This window comes from Neofelis nebulosa, chromosome 12 (assembly GCF_028018385.1).
Source record: "Neofelis nebulosa isolate mNeoNeb1 chromosome 12, mNeoNeb1.pri, whole genome shotgun sequence".
In the NCBI taxonomy this organism is placed as follows: Eukaryota; Metazoa; Chordata; class Mammalia; order Carnivora; family Felidae; genus Neofelis; species Neofelis nebulosa.
Genome location: NC_080793.1, coordinates 37743518 through 37767654, shown reverse-complemented (window position 1 = coordinate 37767654; position 24137 = coordinate 37743518). Strand labels below are relative to the sequence as shown.

The following is a 24137-nucleotide window of genomic DNA, read 5'->3' as shown; positions in this document are numbered from 1 at the left end:
TATCTCTTGATTTTTCCTTCCCAGAGGTAAGTAATACCATCAGCTCCTAGTATAGGAAACCCTCTCCTTTGATCTCTTGGCTAAGGAGTGCAGTGACTAGAAGAAAGTTCATTCTGGAAGTTTATTTTTGTGAACAAGAGACTGAGGACCTGGTTTGACTCTCCTTGAAGCAGCCCAGCTAGGCTGGAAGCCAGCTTCATTCTAGAGCTTTGAGAGTGGGCAGTCAGTTCCTTCCAGCAAGATACACAGCCTCTGGCTAACATTACTGGCTGTGTTATCCATCTTACAGGGGGTTTGGTTGAGTACCAGTGCTTAGATATCCAGTAGGTGCTAAGAGGGGCCAAATTTTGTTCTCCCTGGGATTTCTCATGAATATGTACTTTCTGTCATTTGAATCCTGAGTATTTCCATTACAGAAATGCTGCTCAAAGGTAGCCTGAGAGAGCTAACTTAAGGTTTTCAAGTAGAAAAAAGTAAGCCTTAAAAAAAAAATCGTTTGATTTCTCTCTCCTTTTTTCTCAAGCTGATAAAGTTCTATCTGTACTCTGGGTTTAAAGACAGGGATTCAATCCAGGAACACCACATACCAGAAAGCCTCATTGTTCAGTATTTCATTCAGTACTGTTTGAGTGCCTACTCTGTACCAGAGGCCCATTTTTGACCCAGGTTCATTTTCTATCATTTCTTTCCATGTCCTTTTATGTACCTGCCAAATGAACTACCAAGTGTTTTTCAAAATTATATATAGGCTTTCTCTCTATTGGGCCTTTACACATGCCATTATTTTTATCCAGATTCTAGGAGGTATTTCCCTCCAAACTTAACCTGTTGAAAACCTGCCAGTCTTTCACAATCCTCTCCTCCATAAAACTTTTCCCTGCTCACACTAACAGGAAGTGACCTTACCTTCAACTGATACAGCATTGGGTTTGTACTGTTTTCAAGATTGTTAGTTTCTTGTATTTGTATCAATATTTTCTGTCTCCTATTAGGCTGACTCTACACTCTGAATCTTCTGTGTTGTTTACCATTGTACTTATAGGCACTCAGTAAATACTTGAATGAATTAATTTTCCCAGCCTTTTCTATTTTTGCCCTCATACGAGCTCACAAGTCCTCCTTAAGCTGAGTAACCAAACCTGCATATAGGTTCTCTTTCTCAGTGAAACCAAGAGTTTTCTGTTTTAGCTGCAGTGGTGTTGTGGAGGAGAGAGTAGAGCCAGTAAGAGATCACCACTGCCACACTGAAAGCACAATTCTTTTATTCAAGCCTTTTCCTTAATTTCCCTTTTTAGTTTCTAATCAGCCTTGGTGGTGCCAGGAGGTTTACTTTCTAGGGAGATTGAGGATGGTGTCCAGGGAGAAAAGCTAGTCTTTGCTCTCATCTACCTTTTTTTCTATTTTTCTCTGTTGTCTCTCCTCACTTTTTTGTATTTCCTTTCTCCTGTCCCCTCCTACTTTTCATATTCTCTTCTACTTCTAACCTCTTCTTTCTAGAAACATTTTGTTTCTTAATATTTGCCCTTTATTTTTTTGAGTTTATTTATTTTGAGAGAGAGAGAGAGAGAGAGAGAGAGAGAGCGAGCGAGCGCACAAGCAGGGGAGGGGCAGAGACAGAGGGAGAGAATCCTAAACAGGCTCTGCACCATCAAAGCAGAGCTCAGCTCGGGGCTTGATCTCACAAACTGAGATCTTGACCTGAGCCAAAATCAAGAGGCAGATGTTCAACCAACTGAGCCGCTCAGGTGCCCCGCCTTTATTTCTTCAGTATAGAAATGTCAGCCTTTAGGAAAGTTTTAGAGTATTCTTCCTGTTAGCCTAGCAAAATAAAAAAGCAGAGCATTATTTAGGAGTAATAGATCAGATGCAGTGAAAAACTAAGTAGTTTCTAACTCTGTATCATGGGCTCCTAATTCTGGCCCCATAATCAATAAGATTGTCTATCACTGCTCCCTCTTTGGTTCTCTGTGTTGATACTTTTCCTGCTGGAGTTTAAGTAGGCTTTTTGGCTTTGTCTGCTTTTTTGCCCCTGTCCTCCCATCTGTATGCATGAAAAATCCATCTGTAGGTTCAGAAAGCACGAAGTCTGAAAGACATACTGGTTTTTGTCCCTTGATCCTTTCTCTCTAGTGTTCAGAACAACAAATGTATCAAGATCTGAAACCAATACCCCTAAAAGTCTCTTTTTTCTTTTTTTTTTTTTTTTTTTTTTTTTTTTTTTTTTTAAATTTTCTTTTTTTTTTTTTTTTTTTTTTTTTTTTTTTTTAAATTTTTAATGTTTTTATTTATTTTTGAGACAGAGAGAGACAGAGCATGAATGGGGGAGGGTCAGAGAGAGGGAGACACAGAATCTGAAACAGGCTCCGGGCTCTGAGCTGTCAGCACAGGGGCCCGATGCGGGGCTCGAACTCACGGACCGCGAGATCGTGACCTGAGCCGAAGTCGGCGCTCAACCGACTGAGCCACCCAGGCGCCCCAAAAGTCTCTTTTTTCTAATGTGTGATCAGAATGCTTTCTGAGCAGAATGCTTTGTATCCCCTATGGTTTGACTAGTACCCTCCTGGCCATTTTTGAAGTTAGCCTCTTTTTCATGTTGATTTTTTTCTCCTGAGGTAATGATTACTCTCCTTTTCTTATGCTCATATGTTGCCTTAAATTCAAAAGGGAAAAAGTGCATGAGATCTTCTACCCCTACTCTGAGCTGTACCCACAAATGTCTGGAATCCAGTGTTCAAATTTTCTTCATTGGTTGTAAAACCCACATGTTTTAGCTCTCTTGTCTCTTTTAGTGGAATTACTATCTACCATGTAGTCCTAGTGTGCAAGCCAAGGTATGATTTCCCTGTTACCTTCTATTTGTCCCCTGGTTTTATCACTTCACTCTGGATTTTTTTTCCAGTTCCTTAACTCTTTTCCATTTCCACTGCATGGATGCAGGTTTTTATCTCCTACATGAGCGATTGTGAAAGCCCAATCTTATGGTCTTCAGAAGGTTTTCACTGCCCACGTAACTACCAAGATTTTTTTTTAATTACTAATATGAGGAGTCCATCTCCATTTTAGGATGATAAATAATTCCTTTTCCTCACTGTGCCAAATAGGAAATTGGCAAGACAGGACATATGGGATCATGCTTGGAGCAGGATTTGTAACTGCGGTCATTTTAGCTAACATCAAGAATAAAACTAGCTTGTCAGGTGCTGGCCTGAAAAGCAGAAATAATTTTATGAAATTATAGACACTGTTGTTAGATAAACTTGGCTGCATTGTCAGCAAGATTCCATTGCCAGTGCTTATGTTTTCCTCTTTAGCCCAGGCTTCAGATGGAAATTCTGAGCCCTAGGATGTAGGTACTTGATAGGAGTTGTTAGAAAAACCTGTTGTTGCAGCAAGACAGTGAGACTGTTCTGGAGTGCCTGGCTGACTCAGTCAGTAAAGCATATGACTCTTGATTGTGGGGTCATGAGTTCAAGCTCCACAATGGGTGTAGAGCTTACTTAAAAAAAATTTAAAAGTTGGCATAGTACTTAAAAAAAAAAAACAACTGCTGCTATTCTTAGTCAACCTTTGGTTTGACTGCTGAACCTTGGCTTTGACTTTCCTCATTACCTGACCAGCTTCTGAAGTTGGACCTGCTTATTGGGTTTAGCCATCTGTTTTTAAAGTCTGAAAGCAGCAAGCCAACTTCAAATGAGAATTTCTTTTCTGCCCATTTTTATAACAGTAAAATACTAGAATCTATGACATTTAGAAACAAATTTTTACTAGAGTTATGATAGCTAGAGAGTCAGAATTCCAGAGAATTCTGCACTGGGAAAATGCAACTTGGAACTCCTCTTGAGAATGAGCACTAAAATGAAAACAAGTGTCTTGTCTCATAAGGAAAGAAACTTGTGAGTATTAATTGAAACAGTTTGCCATATGGCATTGAAGTCACTTGGCTCATGTGTTCTTGTCCTCAAGGTCCAGGCTTGTGGCTACTTAGGATAGAAGCAGAAGAAAATTCTGAAGAACTAAATAAAGCTGGAATGCTTTGACTGTGCTTCTTTCACAGCTTTTGAAGATCCTGATAGTGCTGTTGATGACCGAGATAGTGACTATCGCAGTGAGACCAGCAATAGCATCCCACCTCCTTACCATACGACTTCCCAGCCCAATGCTTCTGTGCACCAGTTTCCTGTGCCTGTGCGATTGCCACAGCAGCTGCTACTTCAGGGCAGTTCCCGGGATTCTTGCAATGACTCTATGCAAAGTTATGATCTTGATTATCCAGAGCGGAGGGCCCTCAGGTGGGTATTAGAAACAAAGCACTTTCTTTTTCTCATGTGTAGTTTCCAAGATACAACTGACAATATTTCGATGCTTTAACTTGAGGTGGTAGTGCAAATATAGCAATCTGAAAGGCCAAGCTCCAGCCATTCTGTACAGATTATCGGTCTTTTTTTTTTTTTCTCTTTTATACATCCCCATTTAGACATTTGTTATAAATATTTCTCTTTATGATCAGTGATTCTCACCTGGTGGGAGCATGCTCACTTAGGGTGGATAATTGAAAACCAGCCCATGCCTGTGCCCAGCCCAGTGATTCTGATACACTTTTCACCAAGATTAAAAAAAGAAAATCACAGATGTTAAATGTTTGGATAATCCTTCCTACCTAAATATTTCCCTGGAACTTTAGATGATCTCTTCATAGCAGATTCAGTACTTTTGCTGGAACTTTAGAAAAATTTTAAATACACAAAACATGGTTAAAAAATGTTAAGGTACAATAATGCATGTAATGAAGAATCTCCCACTTGCACCTGTCCTTCTCTACCCCATCCCCTTCCTGTCTTCTAGTTCTCACACCACCCTTGTTTGTTTCTTATGTACCCTTCCATAGACTATTATCATATATTTTTGAGTATAAAAACAAGTATATATGTATATGCTCCCCCTCCTTCCCCCAACTTAAAAAAAATGCTAACAACATTTGGACAAATACAGTCAACATCCATGTTCGTGTTATCTAGATTCATCAATTGTGTTAACATTATGCTACATTTACTTTTTATTTCATTCTCTCTAATGTATATTCATATGTGCATGCATTTTTTTTTTTCTGAACTATTTGAAATTAATTGCAGATACCATGTTACTTTACCAGGAAGTACTTGAGCATATAATTCCCAAGAGAAAGGACTTTCTCTTACATAGCCTCAATATAATGATCACATTTAAGAAATGTAATAATACAATGATACTATTTAATATATGGACCATATTTAAATTTCTCTAGTTGTCCCAATTATCTTCTGTATATTTCCTTTTTTCCATTTTCCATATTTCCATTTTTGATCTAGGATCCAATCAAAGATCATGGTACATTACATTTGATTTCCTATTTCTGTAGTCTACCATAATCTAACATTTTTTGAAGAGTCCAGGCCAGTTGTTTTGAGAATATGCTCTTAATTTGGTTTGGCTGATTGTTTCTTCATGTTTAGAATCAGGTTAAACATTTTTGGCAAAAACATTACAATAGATGCTCAGCAGACACATGATTTTACTTTGCCTTTTTATTGGTTATGTTTAGTTTGACCTCTGAGTTAAGAAATCTTGTATATGCCAGATTTTCCAGTGTAAAGTTACCCTTTGTAATTAGAGTATCTGGAATGATACCCTAGATTGTGTCCTTATTCTGTTTCCCCAACAACATTTTACCCATTAATTGTAGCATCCATTGATGATCCTTGCCTGAATTAATTATTGGTTGGAGGTTAATATTTTATTTTTATTTTTTATTTTTTTTAATACAGAATTTATTGTCAAATTGGTTTCCATACAACACCCAGTGCTCCTTCCAACAGGTGCCCTCCTCAGTGCCCATCACCCACCCTCACCTCCCTCCCACTCCCCAGCAACCCTCAGTTTATTCTCAGTTTTTAAGAGTCTCTTATGGTTTGGCTCCCTAACTTTATTTTTTTCCCCTTCCCCTCCCCCATGTTCTTCTGTTAAGTTTCTCAGGATCCACATAAGAGTGAAAACATATGGTATCTGTCTTTCTCTGTATGACTTATTTCACTTAGCATAACACTCTCCAGTTCCATCCACGTTGCTACAAAAGGTCATATTTCATTCTTTCTCATTGCCAAGTAGTATTCCATTGTATATATTTTAAAAACCATTCCAGTTTAGCTCATAATTTTGGTTGCTAAAATTCACCATCCCATAACATAATATAATTTCTTTTTGCTTATCTTGCCAAACTGGTGAATATTAATCCCAAGCCTCAGATGGTTGCCTACCTGCTATACAATATCCTGTCTCAGTTTACTATCATCTGTGGGAATATTTTAAATGAAACTTTTTCACCTATCAAACATCACATAGAATTTTTACTCTTTATAATCTGATTTTAAAAAGAAATAGGCCAGGAATTCTACTGTAGTTGGTCTCTACTCCTTGCTGGTTTATTAGTGAACATTTGCATATTTTATATATTTGATTTTAGTTGTTTATATTGTCCTACTTTAAGAAAAAAATAATAGCAAAAATCCATGACTTTTGACCTTCTTTTCCTCTATATTTCCAAGTTTTAGATGTGTAGGCCAGCAATAATAATGGTGCATCAACCTAAATGACTACATTTTATTTAATTATTACCCTATTATTATTTTGGTTGTTTCCTAGGCTACTGCTATAATAATGTTTAGAAGAGTATTAGTAATATACTTTAAATTGCAAATTTTTTCCTAAAATGTTTTTAACTTAATCCCATATAAATTTGGTTTTATTGTATCAGTATAAGAAATGAGTTTAAAGAATAAATATTTTTTCCTCTCCAGCAGAGAAAAATTAACATGATTTTTAAGTAAGCTTTTATCATAGACATTTTTAACTTAAATTTTTGAAATGATTTATCCTTTAAAAAGTTTGAAGAAATTTTATCACCAACATTGATTTTTAAACTTCTCTCTTACTGTAAATACTAAGTTCTTGTAGATGGTCTGAGTCCTTACATTACACAGTTTTTTAGCAAGAACATTTAAAATCCTGAGGGAACAAATGTTCTCAGTACCTGCCAGTAAATTAGAAGTGTAAGAATAAATAGCTTCATTCACTATAGCAATGGCTATCTATTGATTTAAGTTGAAGTATAAAGACTTCTAGGCTGGAGTTAGTTTAGTTTGAGTTTTTGCGGATACTGGAGAATAATGAAACTCCATGTTAAAAAAAAAAAAAGTTAAATTGGATTTCCTGTCTCAACCAAATGGGCTTTTTTGAAAAATATTTTTAAGTAATCTCTATACCCATTGTGGGGTTTGAACTCACAGTAATGAGATCAAGAGTTGCACCTTCCACCTACTGAGCCAGCCAGGTACCCCAGTCAAATGGGCTTTCACCTAATGAATCCAGAGTAACTGGAAACTTACATAAATTATGTAAAAGCCCATAATTTGAGATTTGAAAATAGAGTTGGACTTTGTTAGATATATAGCCAAAGTATCTCTAGTGTTCAGAGGGATCGAAAGCAAAAGAATATCTCTTGAAGTTTATTATTAATACCTCTTCAGTTTCTCCGAAGATTTTTAGTGACTATGAGACCACTATGATCCTCTTTCTGATTCCTAAATAAATACAATTGGATGTTAGGTCTATAAAAGAACATACTGGGCTCACAGGCTTCTAGTCTGCAGGTCCTCTATATACCCCCACTTGAGTACACAGGAAGTGGGCAGTTTCTAATCTAACTGAAAGAAAGGTCAAGTATCTTATGTATTTATTGACTTAAGTTGGAATATAGCTTCTAGTGTTATAATCAATATAGGGAAAGGTCGTCATTTCACTGTGATCCTCGATGCATATAGTTTTAAATTTCATAAATTGTAATGCTTTAAATAATATGCTCTTGTTGGTCCTGTAACAAGATTTGCCTTTTGACAATCAAAGATTATTTTTATTATGTGGATAGTTTTTCTTTTTAAAAGAAATATGTTTGATCGTATTCTTGACTACACTGCCTCAAATAATAACTTACAGTAAGTTAACAGCTTGACATCTTTTCAGACCCAAATTCATCAACAAATTTAGGCTTCTTGAAATCCCTTGATATATTTTCATCGAATACTTAGTTCTAAACTTGGGCATTGTAAATACAGTCTAAATATTGAGGAAACATGTTCATTTTGTTTGTCTCTATCTTTCTTAGAAAATAAAAGGATCCTAAAAAGCTCATGGTAGCAAGTGAAGTACAGTATTTTAAAGTTATTATTATAGCAGTTCTTTTTCTGATGTGGAAAAAACTATTTGACTAAATTGCTTTAATACTGATTTAAGAACATGTAAATTTCTTTATCATACGTTTTTAGTCTGAATGGTTTTTGTCAAACTGACTATTTTATTTTAGTTTTCTCATTGAATGTGCACTGAATTTTATGATTTGTTTCTTCCTTTTCCCTGTTTCGTCTTTTTTCTTTGTCTTACTCTTCCTCCAATTTTATCCCTTTATATCAGACCAGACTTGCAGGCTAAGAATGACAAAATTAGGATTATTTCAGCTTTCTCTGATGTTGACTATGAAGAGCAAGAAGGTATATATGAGGAGATAGAGGGGGAAATACCACAAGCGTTTCTAGAAAACAGTAACATAAAGGAAGCAGAAGTAAAAGAAATTAGAACTCTTTCAAAAACTGATAAATCTTACAGCCGTCAAGAACAACAGAAGTACAAGAATTGGGAAAAGATACCATCACAGGGCCAAGAAACTGAATTCTCTACTGCCTTTAATTTTGACCCTAAGTATGAAACATCTGTGTTCTCCAGTTATCCTCAGAAATATGATACAGTAGATAGGAGAAGAAAAAATAAACCCTTATACCGTGATTTTGAACACAGTCAAAGAACACAGTACAATGAAAGATCAGAAACTAAGACTGACTTCAAAAGTACATATCCTGACACTGAAAATTGTAACATTTGCCACACTGAAAAGAAGAAACAAAATTACCCAATTTTGCACCCTTATAAAAACGGCTTTGTGGTCAAGAGTGGCATCTGGACCACCAAGTTGGAAAATCATGATTACGATCTTTCTGGTGGTTACAAGAACTGTGAAAAATCATCTGGCTTAAACCAGCATGTCACTAATTTCACTCCATTAGATATTCTTGAAGATTCTACTAGTAGTACTTCTGAGGAACTTCTGAGTTCTCCTCTCACTGATAAGCCAGAAGGTTTACTGTCACCAATAAGTTATCCATCCAATATCCATCATATTGGAGGCTTTCCTGAAGAATACAATGTAACAAATCCAGCATTCCCATCACAAAAGATGAACTGTGATGCAAACACACTTGGAGATCTGTCTGGGTGCCCCATGGAAGAGATGACCCCTCCCTCTCTTGAGGAACCCAAGGAGGACTATGTTGATACAATGGATGAGCTTCAGTGTTTGGTAGAAACTGTGTCAGAATATTTAGCAGAGAAAGAAGAGGAGATTAATGGATTTGGTTCCCTTTCACGAACTGAAAAATCACTTAAACACAATAGTACTGGTAATAATGCAGAACAGAAAATGCTTGGAGATCAAATACCACCTTTAACCATTGTCAAGAATGACAAGGACAAGGCTGTCTCTTTCCCTGAGCTGAATGGAGTGAAATGTGCTGTTGGTTCTTTGTTCAGTTCACTTACAGAAAAGGTAGGTTCAGGCACAAAGCATCTAACAACCTCTGTGGAAAAGCTGGTTTATTTAGTTCCAGAGAAAACAGAAACTCTTAATCAGATAGAGACGACTAATTCAGGATCTAAACCCAGAGCCAAGTCTGTATTGGGGAAGGATCTTTCCATGCGATCTCCATTATTCTCTCACACAGTTGATAATAAAGATTTTGGCAGCAATGACAAAACTTCTGAAAATGAGCACACAGGTGGTAAAACTGGAAATTTAAGCCTTCAGGATGCAGCAGAGACAACTGGAAGGGACTCCACTCCACAGAGTCAGAGTTCAGTTATAAAGTCTGTTTTCAGCATGTTAAATCCATTAAAGGTCTTTTCCGAAAAGAATGAAACCAAAAAAGATGACCAGAACAAGCCAACAAGAAAGGAAAGCTTTGTTGGGTGTGGTTCAGAGTCAAATCAAAGGAAAGACACCCTTGGCAATGACAATAAAATCATCACTTTAGATAGGCATGATGGAGAAACTACAAGCTCATCCCAGATGCCCACAAGTGAAGATTTGTTGTCTTCCCAAGTGACCAATGAACCTTCAAGCTTAGGTGGTTCTGCAAATAAAAAAGATGATATTGAGAGTCTCTTGGAAAGAAAACCCTGTACAGATTTGTCTCTGGTACCACATCAATCAAAAATATGTGCCCAAAACACTGTAGGACATCCTTGTATAGCTGGCAGTACAACTGCAAATAGAGAGTCTTCTTCAAAGACAGTAGAGGGGGAGAAAGTTACTGGTAATGATGATTTTCTTGAGCCACTCAGAAAATCCTTTAGCCAGTTTTTGCTCACTTCACCTGAGACCTGTTCAAAGGAAACTTTGTCAGAATCTATGAAAATTCACCAGTTGGAGGAAGATGGATGGGAAAGGGGCCATAAGAAAAATGGACATTCCTTTTCCTTTAATAGAAAACTACATATTCCATTTTTCAGAGTTCTTAGTCATTCTGAGAAACAGCAAGATTTAAGAGAGAAAGGAAGCATTTTTCCTCTTTTTAAATTTCCTTTCACTGATGGTCGTACCACTGTCAATGACCAGAGTTTTCCTGACTCAGCAGTAACTGTTGATGAAGAGATCCAAAGAAACTGCCATGAAAATGCCAAACTTAATTTAATAAAATCTAGTTCAGTTCCAAATATTCATAATAATTTAGGGAAACCTGATGATACAGAAACATTTAATAAAAATGACCAAATAAATTGTCCTGAAGATACCACACTTAATAGAATAAAGTCTAATTCTGTTCCAATTATTAATAACGATCGTGGGAAATTTGGGAATATAGAGAAATTGAATTCAAGTGATCACACAGCAGCAGAGAACTGTCGGATAGATACTTTAGCCATCCCTGAAGTTGTGTCCAAAGAATATATTCCTTCAGATTCTTCAGAAGAAAGTAAGACTCTTATACAAGTGACATCTTTAACAGTATCAGACTCATTAACATTTACTTCTACCATTTCAAAATCCACCTTGGTTAATGAAATTAATGAAGACAGACTTGTAGATAAAGCCTCTAAGAAAAGAATCCAAGGAGGCCTCCTTTCTGGCCTATTTAACAGGTTTTCTTCTCTTGAAAACTTGTCTAATCAACAAGAATTAAATTTGAAAAGTGGTGACTCTCATCACAAGAATAATACTCCAGGATTACTCTCTGGAATATTTAACTTGATACACAATAACAATGTGACTGATTGTAAACCAGATGAGGCAAAGTCCATGTCTTTAGGCAATATAAAAAGTTTGAATGGAAATAAACATTTATCTGTGGATGAGATCCCTGTTACTTCATGTGTGACTTCTGAGAATCAGAGGAACCATGTTGAAAAAGAAGAAACATCTGGCTTAATAAAAAACTTTATATCTTTACCTAAAGAAAACATACCATTATCTGATGCTTGGGGTGATAATGATCATTGCTCTCCTATGTGGAAAAACCAGCTAAGTGAAAAGAATTGCCCCTCTTCTGAGGACAGGATACTTGACTTTGCTCCGAGCACTCAGCAGGGCCTCTTAGAGAAATCTTTGGCTGAGAGGCTGACACCACACCATGTTCTTAAGGAGAAAATACATGAAAATTCAAACAAGTTAAACCCACATACATTAAATACTAACATTCTTAATAAATCAAACCACTATCAGGCTTTTGAAGAGATGAATAATCCTTTCTGTTCTGAATGGGACTCTGATATAAAAGATTTCTCTAAAAATTCCAGAAAACTTCAGCCGGTTTATTATATGCTAAATCAAAATACATTCCCATCAGCTGATGTTTTTTTGTGGCCTGACTCAGAAAGCTCAGCAATAAATTTTTGCCAAAAGGATCAAACTGCAAATATCTTGGAGTGGAAAACAAATCCAAACAGTGTCATTTGGCGTGACTTACCATATGAATCATTGGACCAGTTAGCATTTAATGAAGATAACTTATTAAGAAGTGATATGTGGGCAGCTCACTCATTATATGGAAATTCATATCTTCCAATTAGTGAGACTATGAATTCACTAGAAGAATTGCCCATTGACTTAAGTTGTTCTTCAGGTTATGAGAAGACTACATATTCTGTAGTTGATCAAGAATCATTAAGAATGGATGAAAACTTTGTTTTTTCAAGTGTCAGTTATGACTACCAGGAATGGTGGTCATGTCTTGAAAATGGAGTGTGGTGGCCATCAGAGAATGGAGATTATGGATATTATATGTTTCATGATGGTCAGTATATGTATTATCTCCTCACTGATTCTACTGGGCAGTATGCCTATTTATTTATACCTGATTGTTCTTATCCAGAATATTTTAATTGTGATTTACAAACAAATGATCTATCAAGTATTATGTTGGATGACAGCATTATATCAGCCTGTAGTTTTAAAGTACATGACAAGGAAGATGAATTATCCTGGTATGTTGAAGAGGAACCAATTGATGACCCTCTTGATTTATCTGTAGTTTTGCCAAAAAGTGAGGGACCAGTGTATCTAAATTTAGGAACCTTTTCACAAGTACTTGAACAGACAAGTTATAGCCAAAAGGATCAACCATTAGATTTTTCAGGCTATAATCTTCAAAAGTTTAAAGGAAATTTTAGATCTTTTGAAGAAGTGGTGTGTAGTTCTGAAGACTTTGAATATATATTGGATCTCAGAAATCAGCCCCAAACTATTGGTAATCATGACTTAAATAAAAATCCTGTTATAGAGAGAAGTAAGTATCAGCTTCTTGCTAAGGATGCATCAATTTACCCTTCCAGTTTCCATTGGATTCAGTCTTCTGAAGAAGCTACCTCTTTGGTTCATTTTGAAGATATGACTAATAGCCTACAGCAAACAGGAGAGATGTCATCACTGAAAAAAGGAACCTCATTATTTTCTGCTTTGGGTGCTTTGGTTACAAGGACTTTGAATTTTGATGAGAATGAATCCTTAGAGTCTTTGGTTTTAAAGAAAATGAATCAGGAGTCAGACTTAGCAGAGCTCACAAATGGTGGTGTTCAGTCATTAATCTTGAATAAGCAATTAGAGAGTAACTCCCAAAATGAAGAAGAAGGTCTTCTCAAAAAGGATTTAGAAAGAAAAACAGTACCCAATGTTCCGCAACCAGAATTTAAAAATATGAAGCAAAAATTCCCTTTAAATAAAAGTATTCATGTGAAAACACAAAGTTTGTTAAAATCTGTTGTCCAGGTAAGCCAAATAACTCCTCAGGCTAAAGCGGATATAGAAAATGAGGAAATCATTACAGTTGACTCTGTTTCCATTCCTCTTACATCACAATTCAGTAAGGATGAACACAAGAACTGTGAGCTTCTCCATGACCAGTCTTCCAAAGAGTCTGAGAGAACATTATTTAAAAGTGCATTGAAACTCTTTGGCCGGGGAGAAGACCCTTCAGTAAGTGTGGTGTCAAATGGAAAACAGGCATCTGGATTTTTGAACCTTTTTAAAACCCAGGCAAATAAAGAAGGATCACCAAATTTAGAAAAGAATGAAGATAAAAATATACCTTCTCAGCAAAAGAATGAATCTTCTGGTGTTTCAAATTTTTTTGGTACCCTTGGGGACTTATTTAAAACCAATGTATCTTCTATACAGACAACTGAAAATATGTCTGTTTCCTCTATGGTTAATAAGGATGAAGTCAAATCAAGTCCTAATCCTGCACAGCTAAATAGCCAGGATGTTGGGAACTTTTCTGCTATGCCAGTTGCCTCTAAAAGGAAGGTTCAAGTTAGGAGTCTGAACAAGCAGATTACTATTGATGACAGTGGGCTAAAAGAACCATCAACTATAGATATACAGAGTAATAATTTGACTGGAAAAGAGGTATCTTCCAGAGACCACCTAATCCAGCAATCACCAAATCCATCGTTCTCAAGAAATTGTCTCAAAGAGTCTTCCAGAGATTCTTCAATAGAAACTAACGTTGTGTCTACAGTGACAGAAGTTTCAGGAAGTAGTAAACTGTCTGTTGATATTCTGAGCAGAAGAAATTCAAACGAACAGGATCATTCTTCTGACCAAGACTGGAGTTTTTCAACTGCCACAACATCTCCATCTCAGCCAGAGTTGCCAGCCAGAAAGAGTATATTTTCTTTCCTGACTGGATCTGAAAAATCTGAGAACAGAGCCTCTGCTGCTCTACCAAGAACCAAATCTCAAGCAGAAAGGCTATTCACACTTCCTTCCTTTTTTTCCACTACTAACTCAAGCAGCAAGAAGGATGCCGCTCATAATAGCCCTTTTAGTTTCTTCAGCTTGTCCTTTTTGGACGAAAAGCAGCAGACTCCTGGGGAAAAACATAGCCTTTCAACAGTTGCTCCAGTGACTTCTCAGCCCTGTAAGAAGCCAAGTGTTTTTGTAGACATGAGTGGCACAATGACTAGAGAAGGTTCCAGTGGCAATAGAGATCGCATAGTCCAGGAGGTAGCTCATGAACAGCAAATAGTTCCTTGTGTTTCTATTAGCAACACTACTGAGGTTACTTGCCTTACAGATGAGCTCAATGTAGAGGACCATCAGGGAAAACTAGATTCTAGTAATGGACCAGGGACATCTTTAGCAAATTTCCAGATGAATAAGTTGCAAGACGATGTTCCTCATTCACCAGGATTTCAGGTACAAACTGAAACTCTGCTCATTGGTCCAGAGACCCTTGGGGTAGCTCCCTATGAAGAACAGCCTTTCATACAGGAAGTCTTCCCTTGTGACAACCTGGCCAAGTCTTTTTCACATGATAACCATTTGACTAAAAAGCTCAGCAATTTAGACAGTTGTACTAACTACCACCACAATGAAAGATTTACGAGTGACCCTTTGAACTTGCCATTAGAAAAGGCGCCTGATGACACCTTAACACAGATCCTGGAGGCAACCTCGCCCTCTGTGGAGCAAGGGTATACAGGGCACTTCCAGAGCCTAGAGACAGATAAAGAGGAAGACAAATCAATGTTGGGCTCTTCAGTAGAAATGTTTTCAGGGTTTGTGACAAAAGTGAAATCTTTCTCTGAGTGCTTAATTGAACCTCCCAAAACTTTCTCTGGACTTTTCTCCTCTCCTAAACCTCCAACAAAAAACTCCTTTTTCTCTCTTTCTTCTCGTGCATCATCTCAGTCCCTCAAAGGTGAGTTACTTGGAATTTTTAAAAGTCCCAAATCAGAGACTCACAAACAAGAATCGCCGATCCCAGCTACTGCATGGCCTCAAAATGGTAGTTGCAGAGATACTGTAGGATTAGTACCTCCAGAAAATTTATGGAGAGAAACTTCCTCTCCAGCATTCAATTCAGAATCTACTCTCAGTGAGTGTAGAATGACTGTGGTTAGTGCAAAGTCAGACTCCAAGATCCTGATAGATGATACTAAATTAACAGCTGAAATGGAAAACAATAATATTCCTGACAATATTCTAGAATCCCAAGATTCTGAAACAATTAGGGCTGCACCTTCTGTTTCAGAGGATGATACTGGACAAGGAGTATTATCTCTGAGTGATGAAGGAGACATGGGGTTGTTGCAGGGCACAGACACAGAGACATCATTGGAAGCAGAGCACATTTCATTGCCATCACAGTTGGATCCAGATCCTACCTGTGTGGCCAAAGAGCTTCCTCCTCCATTTCAGCCACCCAGTCCTCTTGAGCCAGAGTCAACGATGCAATCTACCTCCACAAACCAAGACTTCTTGGAGCTACAGGCAGCCAATTCAGTAGAAACCAATACTCCACTATTTAGTGAGGCAGATGTTGGCCAGAGTGCCACACCAGAAACCCCAGGATACCTTTTTCAACCACTCCTGGAGGAACCTGTGCTTTGTGCCAGAAAAAATTGTGAGATACTTGATACCCACAAAGATCTACCTACAGTCCCCCAAGAAACAGAGCAGCCAAGACCTCTTTTTGAGATCCCAAATATGACCAATTGGCCAAAACTCCATTTCCCATCCTCTGCCACTGACTGTGGGAAACCACTGAGGTCTTTCTTTTCCCCACCTTCCTCCTCTGGCAGTAGAGCAGCAGAGCCTGGTTTAATGGGCAGTTTTAAGAAGTTGTCAAATCTATTTGAGGGAGGTAGTGAGGGGAAAGGGAGTACACTGGCAGGTGATCTAAAACTAAGGTTTGGAAAGAAGCTGGATCTTTCATTCACATGGCCAAAAGAGAACAAAGGGGGCCCTGAACAAATGCCTGCAGAATCCTCTTCTCCAGTTTTGGTTATCAGCGGCGATCAGGATCTTAACTCTAGTGAGGCTGACAAAACTTTAGAGGCTTCTCAAATAGCTGGAGCTAGTGCTGAGCCAGCTACTCAGCCCTCTGGGACCTCTGAGCAGCTGGAGACCAAGCCAAGTATATGTACTCAAGAGCTTTCAGGGCCTGGAGAAATGGAAAACCAGCAGGGAATTTCAGCATCTGGAGAACACTGGGGTTCCAAAAGCAACCTCTCGACCTCCACCTGTCCTTCAGGGAGTCATAAGGAAGAACACTGCACTGTCACTGAGCTACTTCACCAGCCAAAAACACAAGAGGAGGTGATGCCTGCTAGCTCTGAGTCTCTTTCAGATGTGCCGCAGCCAGTCACTTTGCATGACATCAAGGAACCAGAGACCGACAAAGGGCCTGTTTTCATTGAGCTACTTCACCAGCTAGAGAGACAAGAAGAGGAGGTGGTGCCTGCTAGCGCTGAGGCTCTTTCAGATGTGCAGCAGCCAGTCACTCTGCATGACATCAAGGAACCAAAGACCAACACAAGGCCTGTTCTCAACTAAAGCATCATAAATGATTTTAAAGAATTGACCATTTATGATGCAGTGACTTAGTGGTAGATTAATGGTAGCCTGCTTTTTATTTTTCCTGTGTCTTTCCTAGCACCTGAGTTTTATGTTAACTAGGGGTTAAGTAACAAATAATGTGTGGGTCTCCTCATTCTTTCCCATCTCTCTAGTGCCAAATGTAATTCATTTATTGGAAGAAGGAACTTAGTTCTAAAAGAAAGGCTTTGCCCTGGTATTTACGCATTCTGGTTTGCTCTGCCTAGTGTAAAGTGGCATAGAGAATGGAGGGTAGGAAGAGGCAGCAAGTAGTCATGTGGCATATATTAATTATAGCCACATAACAGGCTAGGATGCTTCCTTGGGACTTCAGCACTTATTAACTAGGGAGCGACCTACTTTGCTTTGCTTTTTCAAGTCTTCTAAGATACTTTCTCCAGTGGCAATGAGGTTATTAAGTAACATGCAAAATGCAGAGGTTGAGATAATTTATATATTCTATATCCTATTCCACATGGATCCTGCATAGCTTCTTCCAGTCTTTGCCTTTTTGTACCCTTGAGGCTGGTGCCTGGTAAGTGCTTTGAATAAAGTGTCACAGGAGTTCAGGGCTATCATTTGCTGTAGTTCTTTATTCTGGAGCATTGTGCAGGGTCCACATGGAAAAGATACTATTTCCCCTAAGAGGAATCACCATATACAGTGCAATTTAGGAATATTGCCATGACCTCCCACACAAAACTGTCCAAAGGGGCTGGTCTTGGTGTGTGTGTGTGTGTGTGTGTGTGTGTGTGTGTGTGTATGTACAAATTTGTTAGGGACTATTCAGAACAGTGACATGGTGCCTCTCCTGCTGCCATGGGATGAAGGATCAGTAATTAGTCTGAAAATACCAGGTAATTGGGAGGAACCATAGGGAAAATATCATTAGAAAACAATAATGATTTATCTTCATTTGGCCAAAGGTAAAATAAGCCCTTTAGTTAAAAGTTTGACTCTGTGGCAAGGAAATTAATTCTTTGTGCTTTTGCATGGAAACTTCCCAGCAGGATACCAGAAGTGAAAGGAAGGCCCCTGACTTGGGATAGAAGTATCCAAATGGGCTGGGATAGATCTGGTAGATCATCACCTAGAACCTCTGTCTTTTTTTTTTTTTTTTTAAGTTTATTTATTTTGAGAGAGTGTGAGCAGGGGAAGGGCAGAGAGAGAGAGGGAGAGAGAGAATCCCAAGCAGGCTCTGTGATGTCAGCACGAACCACACGATCATGACCTGAGCCGAAAACGATAGTTGGATCTTAATTGACTGAGCCACCCAGGTGCCCCTCGAACCTCTATCTTCAATAGAACTGACTCCCTTAAATTCAGTATATGCCTCCCAGGAGTAATTTGCAGATACTGCTCTTCTTTCTAATCATGAATCACTGCCACTTTCTCTGCTCTAGGTACTGTCTCTAGGAACAAATTAACTTTCTGGGTATGGGAATTGAGATGATTGAGAACAGGTTGGGCTGGCCTTTCTTTTCTAAAAATGCATTAATATGGTCCTGACCCAGATCCTAGAGTTGGACTTTGTCTACTTTATCCAAAGTAGACATGTCTACTTTAGCCATGTCCTGAGAGCAACTCAGTTACAGATGGGCGAGTTCATCTTTGGGACATTCCCTGTTACATACCACTGTAACATTTCTGTTGATGAGACCATTCCCCTGAAGAGTTTTTTTTGGTCATAGACTTCATCTCCTAGTGGCTTCCATTACCTCATCAAGTAGATAGCTCAGAGATAATTGAAGGAACATCTCCAATCTCCTTTGGTCATCCTAAGGAACAGACATTCACATTTACAATTGTAGAGGAAGAAAAGGGGACATCAAGGGGACATCAATTTAATAAATAATAGGAAAGGGAAGTAGAGTTCATCCATTTTACTTTATGGAAATAAAGTATGGAAGACTTTAATCAAGGCCACTGGACAAGTTTCTTTAGAAGTCTGAGTAAAGGGGCACCTGGGTGGCTCATTGGTAAGCACCCAACTTCGGCTCAGGTCATGATCCCACGGTTCGTGGGTTTGAACCCCGCATCAGGCTCTGTGCTTACAGCTCAGAACCTGGAGCCTGCTTCAGATTCTGTGTCTCCCTCTCTCTCTGCCTCTGCCCTTGCACTCTGTCTGTCTCTCTCTCAAAAATATATAAACACTTAAAAAAAAAAAGTCTGAGTAAAGAATTTTAGGCATAAACAACAGACTATTTTAATAATCCTTTTTTAAAAAATGTTTTTTTAATGTTTATTTTTGAGAGAGAGTGTGCATGCACGTGTGCTCTCACACAAGTGGGGGAAGGGCAGAGAGAGAGGGAGACACAGAATCCGAAGCAGGTTCCAGGCTCTGAGCTGTCAGCATAGAGAGCCTGATGCAGGGCTCGAATCCACCAACCGTGAGATCGTGACTTGAGCTGAAGTCAGACGATTAACTGACTGAGCCACCCAGCTCCCCTAATCCTTTTGTTTGTTTGTTTGTTTTTAATGTTTTATCTATTTTTGGGAGAGAGACAGAGCACAAGAGGGGGAGGGGCAGAGAGAGAGGGAGACACAGAATCCGAAGCAGGCTCCAGGCTCTGAGTTGTCAGCACCCCCACATGGGGCTGGAACTCAGGAACCACGAGATAATGACCTGAGCCCAAGTCTGACGCTAAACCGACTGAGCCACCCTGGTGCCAGACTATTTTAATAATTCTTTTTTAAATTTTTATTTTTTTTAATGTTTATTTATTTTTGAGAGAGACAGAGACAGAGTGTGAGCAAGGGAAGGTCAGAGAGAAAGGGAGACAGAGTCCAGAACAGGTTCCAGGCTCCGAGCTGTCACAGCTGTCAGCACAGAGCCCGACGCGGGGCTCGAACTCACAAACCATGAGATCATGACCTGAGCCGTAATCGGATGCTCAACTGACTGAGCCACCCAGGCGCCCCAGTATTTTAATAATTCTTAATCCTACTTACAAAAATCACATTAAGATAAAGTATGCTTCAAAGTCAAATAAATGTAGGTTAAGGTTAAGTGCTATTGGAGAACCCAGCATATTGTATTGTTTTTCTTGTTGTGTTTTTGCAGACTAGAAACTAGTTCTTCTAGATTGTGAAGTTTGGACCGGTCTTCCCAGGAACCTCTTGTTTGTGATTCTTGCCATCTTTATTTTTGGATTTATCAGTTACTTTTGTCCTGGTCTCTAGTTTGCGTGTAACTACTCATCTGTCTTCCTCTCATTCTCACAGCCCCACCAGCAGTAGTAGGTATGGCTCCTCCTGTAATGTGAGTCAAGGAAGCTCTCAGTTGAGTGAACTAGACCAATGCCATGAACAAGATGATGACCGTCGGGAGAGGGACTCGATTCATTCATGCCACAGCTCTGGCAGCTTCTCCAGAGATGGCCAAGTGGGCTTTGGAGAACAAGAGAAAGCCTTGGAGGTGACAGGTGAAGAGGAGAAGGGGACAGCATGTGAACCCAAGGAGAGGAAAGAAGATGCCACAATCCATCCTCCCCCAGATCTGGTGCTACATGAAGACCGTGTCCTAGGCCCCCAGGAGAGGTAGGTGATGACTGCCTTGAGGAGTTCATGTGGTTTCCTCAGTACCTGCCTGTGGTAGTGTTAGATATAAGTGCTTTTCGTTTGTTTCCCTATAGCTGGGTATGGTAGTGATCAGGATACTGAGGGTTAGCTCCATACGCTTCTTTTGATTGTTGGTATAACTCCCTAGGTATTTTGAGGATTTCTGAAGATCACTTGGGTTCTTTGTAGTTACCTGCAGTGTACCACTCCTTTTTGAGTCTGCAATTATTGGCCCACTAGTTGACCTATATATGGTAGTCTCTGATCTGGAAGTGATCCAACCCCTGCAGCTTAGTTCATTCAGAGGAGCTACTTTGGATGAAATAGGCTCCCCAGCCTATTAATATTTAAACTTCTTATGTGAACATTGTTTTGTTTTGTTTCCTGGCTGAGAAAACCAGGACAGAGTTAAGAAAGAATTGGTCTAAAAGTCAGATGTAACTCTCCCTTCTGCCTCCCCAGGGTCTAGCAGTATATCTGGAATTAATTGGTACCCATAAAAAGAAAAATTTTTAAGTTGTCTTTTTTTTTTTTTTTTTTTTGAGACAGCAGGAGGGAGGGGGAACAAGAGAGAATCTTAAGCAGGTTTCATGCTCAGTGTGGAACCCGATGTGGGGCTCAAGCCCATAATCCTGGGATTATGACCTGAGTCAAAATCAAGAGTTGGACACTCAACTGACTAAGCCACCCAGGTGCCCCTTTAACAGTCTTGTAATAAAGTTTAGTACAGTGTTTGAATGTTACTGTTATTGAATTAAATCAGTAGAGTTGCTGATATATTGGGGCAGAGCACGGTTTTTTAGTCTTGGCACTGTTGACATTTGGGCCCAGATAACTTTATGGGAAGCTATCATAGGCACTTTAGAATATATAGTGGCATCCGCACACTGCATACCAGCAGTAAACTTCAGTTGTGACAACCAAAAATGTCTTCAGATGTCAGATTTCCTGTTGGGTACAGACCTGTCCCGGTTGAAAAGCACTGGGGTAGAGTGATAACAGCTAGGTGTGACTTAGATTCTCAAATTTCAGGTCTTAAAAATAAAGCATCTCACCAGAAGTTCAGAGCAGTGAGTGCCGTTTATGTGGTAGAAGTTTGAAGAATGGTTGATGTGTGTATTCTACCCCTGAAGATACAAACTTACTTTCTCTTCTTACTTTTTATTGATTTTTTAGTCCTCTCTCACGGCTTGTCCAATAAACAAGACATCCAGGAGGTTTGGCTCACAACCCACTGAAAGATTGTTCTTTGTAGACCTTAGGTTTGTCAGATACCATTGTCTGGGTAGAGGTCTCGTCAGAGCAGCAGAAGTGCCCAGCCTTTCAAAATTCTTAGTGGAGTAGGAAGGGTTCACAGGAACAAAATTCTGCCCTAAAGATGGATGCTATGTAGAACCCCCAAGGGAGACTAGTGGTCTTGAGAGGTAAGACACGAGGATTAGTCCCCATGTCTCTGCATAGTTTCAGGGCCCTTGTCATTGCTTTTACTAGAATCCTGAAACCTGACTGTCCCAATGAGCTGGCTCATTGGGTGAGTGAAAAAAGGGGAAAGAAGAGAGGGAATGGATAAAAAGCTGAGGGCCACCTGCATGGCTCAGTTGGTTAAGCATGTAACTCTTGATTTTGGTTCAGGTCATGATCTGACAGTTTGTGGGATCGAGCCCCACACATCAGGCTCTGCGCTAACAGCATGAGCCTGCGTGGGATTCTCTCTCCCTCCCTCTCTCTCTGGCCCCCATGCCCTGCTCCCGCATGTGCATATGAGTGCACATGCTCTCTCTCTCTCAAAATAAATAAATAAAACTTGGTTTTTAAAAAAAGCTAAAAGTTGTCATTTTAGAGAGGATTTTTTTTTCACATTGGCTATTTAGGACTATGCTGTTTAGTGGCCCAAATCACTAACAAGTATACGCATGAATACAAAACATTTCACTTCAGATATTTGGCAGTTTTCCCTTGAGCACTGTCACCCTGTGGCCTGGGCTATTTTTAAGGAACATTCTTTTCTTTGTTACAAGCTTTCCTGAGGAGAAGGCTTCTTCACCGTTTACCCAAGCCAGAGCGCACTGGATCCGAGCAGTTACCAAGGTTCGACTCCAGTTGCAGGAGGTAGGAAATCTGTTTTTCTACTACTAGTTGGGACAGTTTTTTCTTTGAAATTGGGAGACATATGGTGCTGAAGAAGCAGTCAGTGATTAGTCATCTTTTTATAGTGTGCTTTTGGGAATGCATGACAAGTAAGCTAGAGCCTTAAGAGATGGGAGGTGGCTGTTGGCTCCCTTCTATGCTGATTAATGGAAATCAAATAGACTTAGTGGGTTGAGAGCCTGAAGGCTAAGTTAAATGCTATTTTCAGTACCATTGTCATTCTAAGGCCATTTTATTTTGAGTTTAGGACATGGAACCATTGTAAGGCCTCTTAGGGTCAGTTGTTGCCTCCCTTGGCCATCCAGTTCAAGGTCACTGGCTGACCTATTATAGAGGGCCTTTTTAATGTATACAGAAAGGATGTTTTTAAATGATGACAAGTGGCTGTCAGTAGTATAATACCTGGCAGATATTTAAAATGCAAGCATGCTCATATATGTAAACACACTTAAAAAATAATTTATTTTGAAATATTTTCTAACTTAGGGAAAAGTTGCCAAAATAGCAGTATAAAAAACTCATCTTTCTTACCAAGAATCCCCAGTCGTTGACATTTTATCGCAATTGCTTTATCACCCTCCATCCATTATGATTAATCTTTTTCTGAACCATTTGAGAAAACGGAGAGATGATTGTTACTCCTGAATAGTCCTTTTTGCATTTCCCAAAAAACAAGACTACTCTCCTATATAACCATAATGTAACCATCCACATCAGGAAATCAACAATGCAACACTATCATCAAAACCCCATGCAGGGGCGCCTGGGTGGCGCAGTCGGTTAAGCGTCCGACTTCAGCCAGGTCACGATCTCGCGGTCTGTGAGTTCGAGCCCCGCGTCGGGCTCTGGGCCGATGGCTCGGAGCCTGGAGCCTGTTTCCGATTCTGTGTCTCCCTCTCTCTCTGCCCCTCCCCCGTTCATGCTCTGTCTCTCTGTCCCAAAAATAAATAAAAAACGTTGGAAAAAAAAAATTTAAAAAAAAAAAAAAAAAAAAAAAAAACCCCATGCAAATTTTGCCATCTGTCCCAACAATGTCTCTTTTCTTTCCTGGTCTAGGATATAATCCAGGCTGACATGTTAGTAGTCATATCTCTTTAGGCTCCTTTAATCAGGACTGGTTCCTCAGTTTTATCTTCAACAGATGGTTCAGGCATTTTATTTTGTAGTGTGTTCTTCATTTGGGGTCCATCCAGTGTTTCCTCATGTTCAGACTCAGGCCATGCTTTCTTGGCAGGAATTACACAAAAATGATGCTAGACTCTATTTAATGAGTTGTATCAAGAAGTACATGTGTCACCCTGTCATGTCCTTGTAGTATTAACCTCAATCAACTAGAAATTTTTTATTGGCCAGGTTTCTAACCTGTCAAGTCATCAGGTCAGTTTTGTTATTGATAAGTGTTTTATGTACTCTG

The 24137-nt window shown here is 39.2% G+C and overlaps 1 protein-coding gene across 8 annotated transcripts in view; it reads left to right on the top strand.

The window, feature by feature from the left end:
• The window catches only part of UNC13B (unc-13 homolog B), a 237437-nt gene that overhangs the window by 131573 nt on the left and 81727 nt on the right, over nt 1-24137 (top strand). For 4 of the 8 annotated variants that reach the window (XR_009251620.1, XM_058694990.1, XM_058694991.1 and 1 more), the window contains 4 exons: nt 4055-4289; nt 8500-16956; nt 20240-20554; nt 22594-22684. Coding sequence is in view for 7 of the 8 variants with exons in the window: in XM_058694990.1 (XP_058550973.1) it covers nt 4055-4289; nt 8500-16956; nt 20240-20554; nt 22594-22684 (9098 nt within the window). In the remaining variant the exon portion in view is untranslated. The remainder of the gene's footprint in view (nt 1-4054; nt 4290-8499; nt 16957-20239; nt 20555-22593; nt 22685-24137) is intronic. The other 4 variants (XM_058694998.1, XM_058694996.1, XM_058694994.1 and 1 more) reach the window with 1 other exon arrangement.